The sequence below is a fragment of the Pantherophis guttatus genome, chromosome 1, assembly GCF_059756535.1.
Source record: "Pantherophis guttatus breed Tessera chromosome 1, ASM5975653v1, whole genome shotgun sequence".
In the NCBI taxonomy this organism is placed as follows: Eukaryota; Metazoa; Chordata; class Lepidosauria; order Squamata; family Colubridae; genus Pantherophis; species Pantherophis guttatus.
Window position 1 is genome coordinate 344411331 of NC_142063.1, and position 15342 is coordinate 344426672.

The 15342-nt window shown below is 46.1% G+C and overlaps 1 protein-coding gene across 2 annotated transcripts in view; it reads right to left on the reverse strand.

Annotated features, from left to right (window-relative positions):
* DOC2B (double C2 domain beta) overlaps window positions 1-15342 on the reverse strand; it is a 174315-nt gene that overhangs the window by 8431 nt on the left and 150542 nt on the right. For both annotated transcript variants that reach the window (XM_087883454.1, XM_060693248.2), the window contains 3 exons: window positions 12421-12547; window positions 7740-7897; window positions 4314-4395 (listed from right to left, as the gene is read on the reverse strand). In XM_087883454.1, the coding sequence (XP_087739580.1) occupies window positions 4314-4395; window positions 7740-7897; window positions 12421-12547 (367 nt within the window). The remainder of the gene's footprint in view (window positions 1-4313; window positions 4396-7739; window positions 7898-12420; window positions 12548-15342) is intronic.

Here is a 15342-nt window from a genome sequence, read left to right on the forward strand (position 1 = left end):
TTAATAATAATTAATAATTAATAATAATAATAATAATTTTATTTCTATACCGCCCTTCTCCCGAAGGACTCAGGGCGGTGTACAGCCTGATTAAAAGCACAAAGACAGACAAAATTTAAAAATAATTAAAATTATTAAATCATTGGCTCAATTATAAAACCCTCAAATTTAAAATCCCACATTTAAAACCAATTAAAATCTTTACATTGATAGCCCGGCCTGGCGGAACAAGGTTTTGAGGGCACAGCGAAACACCCGGAGGTCGGAGATCTTACGTATTTCGGGGGGCAGTTCATTCCACAGGGCTGGGGCTCCCACAGAGAAGGCCCTCCCCCTGGGTGTCGCCAGCCGACATAACTTGGCCGATGGCACCCTGAGGAGACCCTCTCTGTGGGAGCGAACTGGCCGGTGGGAGGCTACTGGTGGCAGAAGTCGGTCTCGAAGGTACCCGGGTCCAATTCCATGGAGCGCTTTAAAGGTGGTAACCAACACCTTGAATCACACCCGGAAGACCACTGGGAGCCAGTGCAGCTCGCGCAGGAGGGGTGTCACGTGGGCACAATGAGTTGCGCCCATAACCACCCACACGGCCGCAGTTACAAGTTACAACAATCTGTAACTTCGGGTTGAATGGTTGGTACTCTGTGAATTTGATGGCTTTTTTGCAGACGTTTCATGACCAAGCTAGGTAACAGCATCAGTGTGAGGAAGAGTGAAATCCTCTGGGTGTTTATGTATAGTTATCCCAGGCAGTCTTCCTTGATTGGAGTATTTTTTGTCTTTCTTGATTGCACATCTGGTGTTGTTGCCTACTGGTAGTCCTCAATTTATGACTGGAATTTCAGCTATTAAGCAATATGGTCGTTAAGCGAGCCATCACGAGAGCTGACTTGCTTTTTTTGACTATTTCTACTGCGGTCATTAAGCATGTCCCCTGATCGTTAGGGGAACCACGAGGTCATTAAGCAAATCCTGCTTCTTCAATTGCCTTTTTTTTGTTTGTTTGTTTGTTTGGCAGAAGTCAGCAGGGAAAGTCGCAAATCGCAATTGCGTGACCGCAAAAACACCACAACCGCTGTAAATTTGATTTACATTGATTTGATGTGTTGGTGTTGGTCCTGCCATGGGGGGTGGGGGTGGGGTGGGTTATTTTATGGGGTTTTGTTATCTGGTGGATTTTTTTTTTAAATGTTGTAAATCGGCTGGAGGCAGCTACATGTGAGTTGGGCAGATATACAAATTTGTTTAATAAATAAATAATACAAATAATTAACTGTAAGCAGTTGCCAAGTGTCCCAATAGCAATGATGTTATTGGGGTGGGCGGGAGTGATTAGGTGCAACTATTGTAACTTGAAGGAGGGGTTGTAAGTCACTTTTTTCATAACCATTGTCATTTCAAGCTGTCAGTAAACGAATGGTTATAAATCCAGGGCTACCTGTAGATATTTTATTTTATTTTATTTTATTTTATTTTATTATTTTATTTATTTTATTTATTTTTTTATTTTATTTTATTTTATTTTATTATTATTTTATTTTATTTTATTTTATTTTATTTTATTTTATTTTATTATTTTATTTTATTTTATTTTATTTTATTTTATTATTTTATTTTATTTTATTATTTTATTTTATTTTATTTATTTTATTATTTTATTTTATTTTATTTTATTTTATTTTATTTTATTATTTTATTATTTTATTTTATTTTATTTTATTTTATTTTATTTTATTTTTATTTTATTTTATTTTATCTTTTATTTTATCTTTTATTTTAAAGGCGGGACTAGAACCCACAGTCTCCTGGTGATTGGCCCAAAGTCACCCAGCTGCCTTTCATACCTAAGGTGGGACTAGAACCCACAGTCTCCTGGGGATTGGCCCAAAGTCACCCAGCTGCCTTTCATACCTAAGGCGGGACTAGAACCCACAGTCTCCTGGGGATTGGCCCAAAGTCACCCAGCTGCCTTTCATGCCTAAGGCGGGACTAGAACCCACAGTCTCCTGGGGATTGGCCCAAAGTCACCCAGCTGCCTTTCATGCCTAAGGCGGGACTAGAACCCACAGTCTCCTGGGGATTGGCCCAAAGTCACCCAGCTGGCTTTCATGCCTAAGGCGGGACTAGAACCCACAGTCTCCTGGTGATTGGCCCAAAGTCACCCAGCTGGCTTTCATGCCTAAGGCGGGACTAGAACCCACAGTCTCCTGGTGATTGGCTCAAAGTCACCCAGCTGGCTTTCATGCCTAAAGTGGGAAGTCACTGTCTCCTGCTTTCTTGCCTGCTGCTTTAACCACTAGACCAAACTCTCGCTTATCTGGCTGATGGTCCCAAAACTATCAGCAAACCGACATTGATAAGGCTACCTCCTCCCGGACCTAGGCTGATCACGAAATATCTACCAAAAACCCACATCTAAGCTCAAAGAACATCAGGCACCACATTTTAATCCTGGAGCCATCAAGAAGTCTACGAGGTGAATCATTTTTGCCCTGGTGGTCTGGGAAGATATTACCCTACAAGGTAGAACCACAGCCAAAATAACCAGTGGAACAACTTGCCTCCAGAACCTGTGGGTGATCCAACTCTGGAGGTTTTTAAGAAAAGATTAGACAGCCATTTTTTGCCATCGCGTGCCAGGAGAGGGGTGGGGGGGGGTGTCGCGCATGTGCCCCGCCCCTACACATGCGTGTGTGACACCCCCCCTCTTCCTCCTCCCCCACCGCTCCTGGCACGAGATGACATGTTTTTCTCTCCCCAGGCTCCAGAGCCTTTCTAGGAGCCTGGAGTGGGTGAAAATGGCCTCCCCCCACCCCCGCAGGCCCTCTGGATGCTGGAAACGGCCTCTGGAGGGCCTCCAGGAGGGCGGGGAAGGCCGTTTCGCCCTCCCCAGGCTCCTAGAAAGGCTCTGGAGGCTGGGGAAGAGCAAAAAACGGGCCTTCCGGTCCCAGCGGAAGTTGGCAAACAGGCCGTTTCCGGCCACCGGAGGGCTTCTGGGTGGGGGAGGAAGGCCGTTTTCACCTTCCCCAAGCATCTAGAAAGGCTCTGGAGCCTGGGGAGTGTTCTGTCCCCGTCCCACACACGCACCCCCAGAGACGGCCCGGAGTTAATAAACCACACGACAAAGTCTTTGAAGATAAAGCTGGCAGCAACCCAGTGGCTAGCTGCCAATTCAGACTTTACTCACACAAAACAAAGATTAGACTGCAAGCATTCCGATAAAGCAGGCAAAGTTTCAACAATACAAGGATTAGTCCAAATGCAGTCCGACAAGGCAGGCAGAAGTCCAGTAACACAGAGATCATGGATTATTTCTAGTTTTTGCTTGTCACAAACTGAACCGGCCATCACACCCACATTTATACCCTGTGGGGTGCGGTCCAGTGACTCAGCTAATCTCTGGCACACCTTCCCCTCTGCTGCGCACGCTTCTCCCTGCACTGCTGTCGAGGATCCAGCCAGCACTTATCTCCTTCGTCGCTGTCCACCTGTGGCTGCGGGGACGTGCTTGGCTCTGGGCCTATCTTTTGGCCTTCGGTGTCCTCCGGAGGCATTGCCAGAGAGGAGGGTCCTGGAGAGGGAGGCCTTGCCAACTCCTCTCCCTCACTCTCAAAGTCTGCATCTGTCGATAGCCCAGGCTCAGGCAATGGAGCCACAACAGGGAGAGAGAGAAACGGGGCTTCCCCATCCCCCACCCCAGAGGCCCTCTGGAGGCAGGAAACAGCCTGTTTCCTTACTTCCAGTGGGCCCAGAAAGCCTGAATATCAGCTGGCCGGTGCGTGCATGCACGCCAGAGCTGATCTCGCGTCAATATGGCTACACGTGCTATCTGTGGCTCGCGTGCCATAAATTCACCATCATAGATATAGGGCCTCCTGCTTGAGCAGGGGGTTGGACTAGAAGACCTCCAGGGTCCCTTACAGCTCTGTAATTCTGTTCTTTTGAATAATGTCCAGGAGAAAATATACAAGAGACTATAAGAATCTTGGAACTTCTAGGGGATGGAGGGAGGAAATATGGGGAAATGTACCAACCGTTAAGTCTCAAACTTTGCCATTTTAAGACGAGTGGACTTCAACTCCCAGAATTCCCCAGCCAACAAGCCGGCAGGGGAATTCTGGGACTTGGAGTCCACTCGTCTTAAAGTGGCCAATGCTCTATTTCTGCTCATCGTTTCAGAGAAAGGCTTGCAGAGATACTTGGAGATATTAAAAATATTTGCTGCTCCACTCTGGTTACCATTTCAAAGAGAGGCTTACGGTTCGATTCAATCCAGCCCAAAATTGACAGAGAAAATATCCTGACAGACGTACCTCATTAAATTCAGGGTTGAGGGTTTTCTTCTTCACGGCCGTCTTATGCTTCGATTTCTTGTCCTCGTCTGGTTTCAAGTAGCTGCAAAGAAAAACATCCAGTTCTGTTACCTGGGCCATAACTCAGGGTTCAGATAATAACAGGATAACAGAGTCGGAAGGGACCTTGGAGGTCTTCTAGTCCAGCCCCCTGCTCAAAACAGGAGACTTTACACCATTCCAGACAGGTGGCTGCCCAGTCTTTTCTCCAGTGATGAAGCACCCACAACTTCTAGTGGCAAGCAGTTCCACTGGTTAATTGTCCTCACTGTTAGGAAGTTTCTCCTTAATTCCAAGTTGCTTCTCTGCTTGATGAGTTTCCATCCACTGTTTCTTGTCCTGCCTTCTGGTGCTTTGGAAAATAAGTTGTAAGTTGAGAATTTACGTATAACATCTGAGAATCCATTGGATTCTTAAAATCAAGGTCAGAAGCTGTCTCAAAGTTTCTTCCTCCTGTTTTCAAGTCTGACTCACTTATAAAAGAGCCTTGGTGGCGCAGCAGACTAAAGTGCTGTTAAGTAGCACCAGCTGCCTGCAATTACTGCGAGTTCAAATCTCACCAGGCTCAAGGTGGACTCAGCCTTCCATCCTTCCGAGGTAGGTAAAATGAGGACCCGGTTTGTGGGGGCAATAAGCTGACTTTGTATAAAAAAGAACATCGCTTAGGGGGGGCCCGAAAGCCTTACTAAGCAGGTATATACAAAAGTATGAAGGCTATTGCTTAACGCATTGTAAGCCGCCCTGAGTCTCTGGAGAAGGGCGGCATATAAATCGAACCTATAAATAAATAAACAATAAATAAAATATTGTCATTAACAGAATGTCAGAGTTAGAAGGGACCTTGAAAGGTCTTCTAGTCCAACCCCCTGTTCAAGCAGGAGACCCTAGACCAGTGATGGCTAATCTTTTTGTTGTCACGTGCCGAAAGGTTAGAAATCAGGAGAAGGTGAGTTCTAGTCCTGCCTTAGGCATGAAAGCAGGCTGGATGACTTTGGGCCAATCACCAGGTGATAGTGAGTTCTAGTTCCACCTTATTTATGAAAATTGGCTGGGTGATTTTAGGCCAATCACCAGGAGACGGTGAGTTTCAGTCCCACCTTAGGCATGAAAGCCAGCTATGTAACTCTGGACCAATCACCAGGAGGTGGTGAGTTCTAGTCCCACCTTAGGCACGAGAGCCAACTGCTTGACTTTGTAATCCCTGTCTCAACCCAATCCGTCTCACAGGGTTGTTCTTGGGAAAATAGGAGAGACAAGGATTAAATATGTTCTCTGCCTTGAGTTGATTACAATAATAAAATTAAAAAAATAAATAAAAATAAAGAATAAAATAAAATAAAAATACAATATAAAATACAATAATAAAAAATAAATAATAAAATACAATAATAAAATAAAATAATAAAATAAAAATACAATACAGTATAAAATAAAATACAATAATAAAATAAAATAAATACAATAAAATAAAAATACAATATAAAATACAATAATAAAATACAATAATAAAATAAAATAAAAATACAATACAATATAAAATACAATAATAAAATACAATAATAATAAAAATAAATAATAAAATATAATAATAAAAATAAATAATAAAGTACAATAATAAAATAAAATAAAATATTTGGGATGCTTGGATTCCTGCCCAAACTGAGGGTTGGACTAGATAACCTCGAGGGAACCTCCCCACTCTAGAATTCAACAGAATCCCATGCTCTTCCAGGCAAAGTAAAACTGCAGCCTTTAATTGACGCACCGGAGTAAAGCAATTATTTTCTCTGGAGCTTTTAATTAAACAGAAGGAGCACACTGTTTTATGGCTGTTTTGGCATTTAATCCTATAGGTCTCTGTGGCTGTTTTATCGTCTCGCTGCTTTATGACCATATTTTATTTATCTCTTTTCCTTTGTCGTCCCCGCGTGGATGTGCGTGTGGGACTTCTGTGTGTGCTAAAAATTACGATCTTGTGGATTGTCTTATAAATCTACCCCGTGCGCTGTAAAGCTTGGAGATTAAAAGTTTTGTGGAATAAATCATGCTCGCCTGGCCGCAAACAGCAAGAGCTGAAAAATTGAGGACGAAAATGAAATGCTTGGATTTTACCCAAGAGAGCAAGGTTGCGATCGCACATCAAGCTAAGCCGCGTTTAAACCTTGGTTTGTTGAACAAGCAGCAATGCGTTGGATTCACTCGATGGGCAAAAAGATCCAAGACAGGCTGAGGTTCCTCTCCATGTGACCATCCCAAAGCTGCTTTTTTTCCAAGAGGCAACTGGACTTTCTGGTTTTTCTTTGAAGACATTTCGCTTCTCGTCCAAGAAGCTTCTTCAGTTCTGACTGGATGGTGGGGAATGGAAGGATTTATACTCCTTGCAGACAGCTGGTCATTTGCATCCTTTGAGAGAGACTTTGAGGCCACTTGGAGGTTTATCTGTGTCCTCAGGATCACCTGAGTGGTGCAAAAGGGGGTGGAGGCTTCTTGGAACTGCTGAAAGGATTGTTGTAGACTAGAGATAGATGATGTCGTATCCCTCCCCCTCTGTTGAGAGGGCCAGAGGTGGGCTGCTGGGGGTTCGCAGGGGTTCGGGAGAACCTCTAGCTAAGATTCTGTGCAGTTTGGAGAACCCCCAAATCCCATTCCTGGCTGGCCCACCCCACCCTTCCCAGGACTCCCCACGCGGCCCATTTTGGATGCAGGTAAGTGCAGGGCGCACACGGAGGCTCGGGTAGGGTGAAAAACGGGCCTACCGGAAGTTTGGGAAAGCCGGAAACAGGCCCGTTTCCAGCCTCCGGAGGGCCTCCAGAGCCTGGGGAGGCCGTTTTTGCCCTTCCGGAGGCTCGAAGAAAGCAAAAATGCCCCACCCCGCTGTGATGCAGGAGGCCGACTAAGCCACGCCCACCATGGCAATACCCACCCACTAACCTGGCAGAGAACCCCTTGCTAAAATTTTTGAAGCCTGCCCCTGGAGAGGGCTGTTCAATTTTGACGATGGCCTCTTTGACTCCTCTTTGAAACCAGCGGTCTTCTCTGTCCAAAATGTGGACTTTGCTGTCTTCAAAAGAGCGGCCTTTTGTCTTTTAAATGCAGACGGAACTGCTGAATCTTGTCCCGATGGGTTTTGTTCTCCTACTTTGCGCCATGGGTTTGTGAAGTGGATGTTTTGTTTCCCCAATGTACCGATCGGCACATGGCTCGCTGCATTGTACTGACCAGCTGTCTGCAAGGAGTATAAATCCTTCCAACTCCCAGAATTCCTCCAATCAGCATGTGGGCTTCAAGTGGGAGTTGGCTGGCTGAGGAATTCTGGAAGTTGAAGTTCACACGTGTTAAAGTGCTCAAATTTGGAGACCCCCCTTGCTGTAAACCGTGCTCACTTACGTTTTCACGTAGGGATCGGAGTAACCGTTCGCGTCCATGGCAGCCAAGTGGGCGCAGCGGACGATGCCGACCAGCAGGCCCTGTTTCTGAGAACTGTATTTCAAGGAAACAAGGATTCGGCCACGCTCCTCCAGCGACTTGTCTTCCATTTTGTCCATCTGTGAACAGAGAAGGAAACAAAATGGCTGAGCCCCAAATTTCTACCTGGAAGTCGAAGGTCCAGGAACAGATTTTGCTCTCAAGAGCAAACCACGAGGTAAAAAAGATGTTGAGATTCTAGAAAGAGTGCAGAGAAGAGCAACAAAGAGGATTAGGGGACTGGAAGCTAAAACATATGAAGAACAGTTGCAGGAACTGGGTTTGTCTAGTAACTAGACAAATTAGACTCTAGTTTAATGAAAAGAAGGACTAGGGGAGACATAATAGCAGTCTTCCAATATCTAAGAGGTTGTTATAAACAAGAGGGAACTGATCTATACTGAAATGTTATAGGGCTGCAATGGCGAACCTATGGCACGCGTGCCACAGGTGGCACGCAGAGCCATATCTGTGGGTATGCGAGTGTTGCCCTAGCTCAGCTCCAGCGCACATGTGCACGCCGGCCAACTAATTTTCAGGCCTTCTGGGCCCACTGGAAGTCAGAAAATGGGCTGTTTCTGGCCTCTAGAGGGCCTCCGGGGAGGTGGGAAAGGCCGTTTTTGTCCTCCCCAGGCTCCTAGAAAGGCTCTGGAGCCTGGGAAGGCATAAAACGGGCCTTCCGGTTCCACCGGAAGTTACGAAATGGGCAGTTTCTGGCCTCTGGAGGGCTTCCAGGGGGGTGGGGAAGGCTGTTTTCGCCCTCCCTAGGCCTACCGTCCCATCGTGTTCCAAAAGTGGGGGGAGCACAGGGGAGGGGTCACACACACGACTGGGGGCCAGGGCACATTGAATTATGGATGTGGGCACGCGCATGTGTGACACACACACCCCCGCACTCCCCCGCTTTTGGCACACGATGGCAAAAAGGTTAGCCATCACTGTTATAGGGTTTCCGGCCTAAGCAGCGGGTTGGACCTCAGGGGTAGGTTCTACTTACCTTTACTACCAGTTCGCATCGTGCCAGCGCAAAGGGGGATCATGTGACCTCGGGAGATTGCAACCGTCATAAATGTGGGCCAATTGCCGAGCATCTGAATTTTGATCATGTGACCGCGGGGATGCTGCAACGGTCATACATGTGGAAAACGGTACTAAGTACTAAATGGTACTAACGGATAGCTGTAAGTAGAGGAGGATCTGTAATGATCTTCCACGTATTATTTCTGGTCCTGCCCTCTGCTGCTATAGAATAGAATAGAATAGAATAGAATAGAATAGAATAGAATAGAATAGAATAGAATAGGATAGGATAGGATAGGATCGGATAGGATAGGATAGGATAGGATAGGATAGAATAGGAGTAGAGTAGAGTAGAGTAGAGTAGAGTAGAGTAGAGTAGAGTAGAGTAGAGTAGAGTAGAACAGAATAGAATACAGTAGGAGTAGAAATAGAGTAGAGTAGAAATAGAGTAGAATAGAGTAGAATAGAATAGAATAGAATAGAATAGAACAGAATAGAATACAGTAGGAGTAGAGTAGAGTAGAAATAGAGTAGAGTAGAGTAGAAATAGAGTAGAATAGAATACAGTAGAATACAGTAGAGTAGAGTAGAGTAGAAATAGAGTAGAGTAGAGTAGAGTAGGATAGGATAGGATAGGATAGGATAGGATAGGATAGGATAGGATAGGATAGGATAGAATAGGAGTAGAGTAGAGTAGAGTAGAGTAGAGTAGAACAGAATAGAATACAGTAGGAGTAGAAATAGAGTAGAGTAGAGTAGAGTAGAGTAGAGTAGAGTAGAATAGAATAGAATAGAATAGAATAGAATAGAATAGAATAGAATAGAATAGAATAGAATAGAAAAACAGGCATTGGAAGGGACCTTGGAGGTCTACTAGTCCAACCCCCTGCTCAGGCAGGAAACCCTACACCATTTCAGACAAGTGGTTATCCAATCTCTTCTTTAAAACTTCCAGTGATGGAGCACCCACAACTTCTGGAGGCAAGTAGTTCCACTGACTAACTGTTCTCACTGTCAGGAAATTCCTCCTCAGTTCCAGGTTGCTTCTCTCCTTGATTAGTTTCCATCCGTTGCTTTTTGTCCTGCCTTCAAGTGCTTTGGAGATTAGATGACCTCTAAAGTCACATCCAATTTTTATGGCTCCCTCTGAGCTCAGATGTTCAGGTCTGACCTATCTTAGAAGGCATATCATCCCAGAAAGCCAGAATTTTTCTCCCCATATCTACTTGTGTGGTGCCTTCTTAGCCTTACTCATCCTCCCCACCTCAACCAGTTGTCGCTAACAGATTTAATCTGCTTGCTGGAATAACAACGCACTCGTCCCCAGCAAGGTGTAGTCGAGATTAAAGCCGACTGAAATCGGAGCTGAACACCTGTTTAAAAGGAATGTCGGATTCAATTAGGATCCTGTCCGCAGGTGATCGCACTGAATAAGATGTAACGGTACGTGGGAATGACGTTGCAAATCCGGGCGTGGAGGTGGGAGCGACAGGTGCTGCATACAGAACAGTCAGGTAAGAAGAGGACATGGCTTGCCAGTCATAAGTCAGTTCTTTGAGTGCTATTGCACCTTAAAATGGTCATTAAATGAACTGTTGTAAGTCGAGAACAAGCTATAAGACAAAAATCAGGATTCTGGTAACATCTTTTCCCACTAAGAGTAGGGAAGGGATTCAACTGGTTCAGACCGGTTCAGGCAAATCGGATGCTAATTTTACATCTGGTTCACCAAACCGGTAGTTGGAAGGACTGGCTGGCCCCACCCCTCTCAGGAGTCTCCACACGGCCCATTTTGGATGTGCGGAGGCTCTGGGGGGGGCAAAAAAACGGGCCTACCGGAAGTACCGGAAGTCCAAAAAGGGGCCCGTTTCCGGCCTGCGGAGGGCCTTCGGAGCACGGGGAATGCCATTTTCGCCCTCCCGGAGGCTCAAGAAAAGCCTCCAGAGCTTGGGGAGGGTGAATCCCTCCCCCATGGTGCAGGAGGCCGAGTAGGCCACGCCCCCATGGCCACACCCACCCAGCAACTGGGCAGAGAACCGGTTGCTAAAATTTTTCAACCCCACCCCTGACTAAGAGATTTTATTCAAAAGAAAAAAAAAGGCTTTTTCTTCTCTCATTTTTACTTTATTCTCAGGAAAAGAGGGAAGGCCCAGCTGTCAGGGGAAAAAAAAAACCAGTGAGAGTAATTAGTAGCTCGGCTGGAAAGTAGGATTCTGGACTTTCGTGAGAAAGTAAATCAGAATTCACATCGACTGAATTTCAGCCTCTTGAGGATAGATTTAAAAGCAGGGGTGTCTCTGTCCAGGGGGCTTTTGCTGATGAAATTGGGGTTTTGTAAAAGTGGCCTGCTTAATTTGAATTTGGAAAAGTGGGGAGGGCGCAGAAGAGGCCCCTGGATCAAGGCAAGAAGACACTCATCCTTCCAGCCATCAGCCTGAGCTGAGAGAAAATGCAATCTTCTTACGTTTAAGTCCCACAGAAGGAGTTTCTCTCTATCTCTGTCCTCCCACGCATTTCTCTTTCTCCTGGAATTGCTCATCAAGAACTCTTGAGCGGTTTCCAAGATTTCATTTTCATTTCATTTCATTTTTTTCTTTCTTTTCCTTCCTTCCTTTTCCTTCTTCTTTCTTTCTTTTTTTCTTTCATTCTTCCTTCCTTGCTTGCTTTCTCTCTGTGTCCTCCTTCCCTCCCTCCCTCCCTTCTTTTCCCTTCTCTCCTCCCTTCCTTCTCTCCTTCCTTTTTTTCTTTCTTTTCTTTCTCTTTTGACTACCCCACCTCTTGTTTTCTCTCTCCTCCTTCCTTCTCTCCCTACCTTTTCCCTTCTCTCCTTCCTTCTCTCCTTCCTGCCTTCCTTTTTCTTTCTTTCTTTCTTTGACTACCCCACCTCTTGCTTTCTCTCTCCTCCTTTCTTTTCTCCCTACCTTTTCCCTTCTCTCCTTCCTTCCTTCGCTCCTTCCTTCCTTTTTCTTTCTTTCTTTGACTACTCCACCTCTTGCTTTCTCTCTCCTCCTTCCTTCTCTCCCTACCTTTTCCCTTCTCTCCTTCCTTCCTTCTCTCCTTCCTTCCTTTTTCTTTCTTTCTTTGACTACCCCTCTTGCTTTCTCTCTCCTCCTTCCTTCTCTCCCTACCTTTTTCCTTCTCTCCTTCCTTCTCTCCTTCCTGCCTTACTTTTTCTTTCTTTCTTTCTTTGATTACCCCACCTATTGCTTTCTCTCTCTCCTCCTTCCTTCTTTCCCTACCTTTCCCCTTCTCTCCTTCCTTCCTTCCTTCCTTCCTTCCTTCCTTCCTTTCTTTCTTTTCTTTCTTTCTTTCTTTTGACTACCCCACCTCTTGCTTTCTCTCTCTCTCCCTCCTTCCTTTTTTCCCTTCCTCTTTTCCCTTCTCTCCTTCCTTCTTTTTCTTTCTTTTTTTCTTTCCTTTGACTACCCCACCTCTTGCTTTCTCTCTCTCTCCCTTCTTCCTTCCAATTCTGTTATTCTGCCTTCCTTCCTCCCTCCCTCCCTCCCTCTTTTTCCTTTCTCTCCTTCCTTTCGTCCTTCCTTCCCTTTTTCATATCGCCGCCTGACATTTTACTGTCACTCACCGGCAGCTGCTTCTCCAGGCAAATGTTGAATTTCTTAGTCTGGTTGGGCTTCAGTTTCTTGAGAGGAATCCTCGTTTCGCCAATGAACTCGTTGTGACGGAACTTGTCCTCGTCGCAAACCGAGATCCTGAAAGGCACCGAAGAGGAGAGGGGAGATGGATGAGCAAGGCCATCATTTGCCAGTGGAAACGGTTAATAACAGCATCAATTCAGCACAAACTCTTCTTCCTAACTCAGCAGGAGGCATGGATTGTGAAGAGCAGGGATGGGCAATCATTCGAGTTGCAAAGTCAAGAGAAGGATGAGCAAGGGGGTGGGACTAGAAGACCTCCAAGGTCCCTGTTATGACCCAGGGGGTCAAGGCAAGGACCCAGGCCTCTAGAGCAGAGTTCCCCAACCTTTCTGAGTAGGCAGCCCAGGAGGAGGGGGCTGTTGTGTCCTAGGCTTACTGAGTCATTACAATGCACAATTAGTCCCAAACAAACCTATTTTATTGTAACAGCTGAGAATTACGTTCATTCCCAGCTGAGTCCCAATTAGTTGCAAAACAAGTCCTTCGGGATAATCACCAACCTTTCTCTTCTTTGACACCCTGCCAAAGGCCTTACTTGGCAAAGCCCCACAAGTTCAGAAGCAAACAAGAGATGCCAACTGGAAACAGAGTTAGCAATGTTGCTTTCCTGCAAAAGGCCCAAGTGCCTTTGTTTCTCTTTAAAGCCTCATGGGAGGGGCCAATCATCTCCTGGCCTTACTCCTGAGTTGTCCCTTTTGCTTTAGCTACTCTTGCCTTCTGGCAGCTCTGTGCATGCGTGCGCTAGGAAGAGGCTCCTCCTGTTCCTCTGCCTCTCTGCTGTCCGATTCTGGGGGCTCCGGAGTCTGCGCATCACTCCCAGATGGCCCTGGTCCCATCTCTGCCTCCGACACAGAGCCCTCATCCGGGCCTTCCCCAGACTTCCTCTTTGGCCGAAAAAATGCTTTTAAAAGTAAAAAAAAAAAAAAGCCTCTGATGATCGCATGGCTCAGCTGGGATCGTCAAAGACTTTTAAAAGCATTTTTTCTACAACCTCTTCAGAGGTTGTAAAAAAAATGCTTTTAAAAGCCTCTGACGATCCCAGCTGAGTTGCCTGATCGGCAGAGACTTTTAAAAGAAAAAAAGCCTCTGCCGATCAGGCAACTCAGCTGGGATCATCAGAGCCTTTTGAAAGCATTTTTTTACAACCTCTTCGCCGAAGAGTTTGTAGAAAAAATGATTTTAAAAGTAAAAAAAAAATGGCCACACCCACCCAGTCACATTACCCAGCCCCACCAAGCCACGCCCATAGAACCGGTGGTAAAAAATTTTAGATTTCACCACTGGCCTGTTCCCAGGGTGCGCATGCGCAGAGTTGCCAGACGAAGGGAACAGGTAAAGAACAAGGGTCGACTTGGGAGAAAGGCCACAGGTGGACGATGAAGGGCCCCTCCCAGAGGGAATAAAAGAGGAGCGAAAGGGGAGTGGAGTTTGCAGGAGACAATTGGTTCACTTAATTGGTTCGTGACTCCTTGCCAAGTTTTGAAGTTATCGGCCTGGCAGCTCTCCAAGCCAGATAAAGGTCTGTGACTGTAAATACTCCCTTGAAAGACTTTTCTGGGTGTGAATCAGTGGTGGGTTCCTCCCGGTTCGGTCCGGTTCGGCCGAACCGGTAGCGGTGACGATATGATGTCACCGAACCGGTTTCCCCCCGCCCTCCCACCTCCCCACCCCCCACGTTATTCTTATCTTTTATTTGGTCCCACCCCCAATCTATTGCTGCCTCCTGGGTCCCAGCTGATGACTAGAGAGAAAAAAACTGTTTAAACTCTTGCTGCGGGGCTTCAAAGGGCCGCCCTACAGCTGATCAGTGTTAAAAGCAAACAAATGAGTCGGGTCGTAAGTGCGAGGACTGGTCGTAAGTGCGAGGACTTTCCAGAAATGACTCTGACCATCTAGCCACGCCCACCTAGTCACATGACCTCCAAGCCACACCCACAAAATAAGCCACGCCCACAGAACCGGTAGTAAAAAAAATTAGAACCCACCCCTGGTGTGAATGAGAGGAATTCTCAGTCACTTAATAAAAAGGGTTTTTTGTCGGGACAAGGAGTCTTTGTCGTGCTCTTGGGAAGCCTAAGTCAGAACATCAGTTCCCCAAACAACAGCCCCTATAAAACCCACAGAGTAGGAGCCCACTCACAGAGCAAGGTCCAGAGTCCCAAATCCAGGCCACAAGGCAGAGTCCAGGCACAAGAAAAGGGCAGTCTTCATGGCCAAGAAAAGACTCACGTCAGTAGTGGGTTACAAAACTCATTGCTACTGGTTTGCTCGGACGGTTTGCTCGTCCGGCGTGGGTGGGTGGAGCCTCCCTCCCACCACCGCCGCTACCGGTTCGCCGATCCGGGTAGAACCGTAAGCAACCCACCACTGCTTCACATCATGAGACCATTTCGAAGGCCCAGTGAAGAATATGAAAAACAGTTACAAGAACACCATTCGCTTAAAAAGTGACATGGCTCACTTTAAAAAAAACAACAACAACACCTTCCTTAGCAGCAGAAATTGGGAGCCCGATTGCGGTCATAAGCCGAGGATCGCGTGTGTACCTACCCTGAAGTTTATAGCCTTCCTGGCACATCTCTGTTGGGACCCTCAAAATTATCAGGGTTTCCGAGACATAAAACAACTCTAACTCTGTTACAATGGTGAAATCTAAAATTTGTTACTACCGGTTCTGTAGGTGTGGCTTAGTGGGGGGGGGGCGTGTAATGTGACTGGGTGGGCATGGCCAATTTTTTTTTAACTTTTAAAAGCATTTTTTCTACAACCTCTGAAGAGGTTTAAAAGGTTTAAAAGCCTTTTAAAAGCCTTTGACGATCCCAGCTCAGCCGTGCGATCATCAGAAGCTT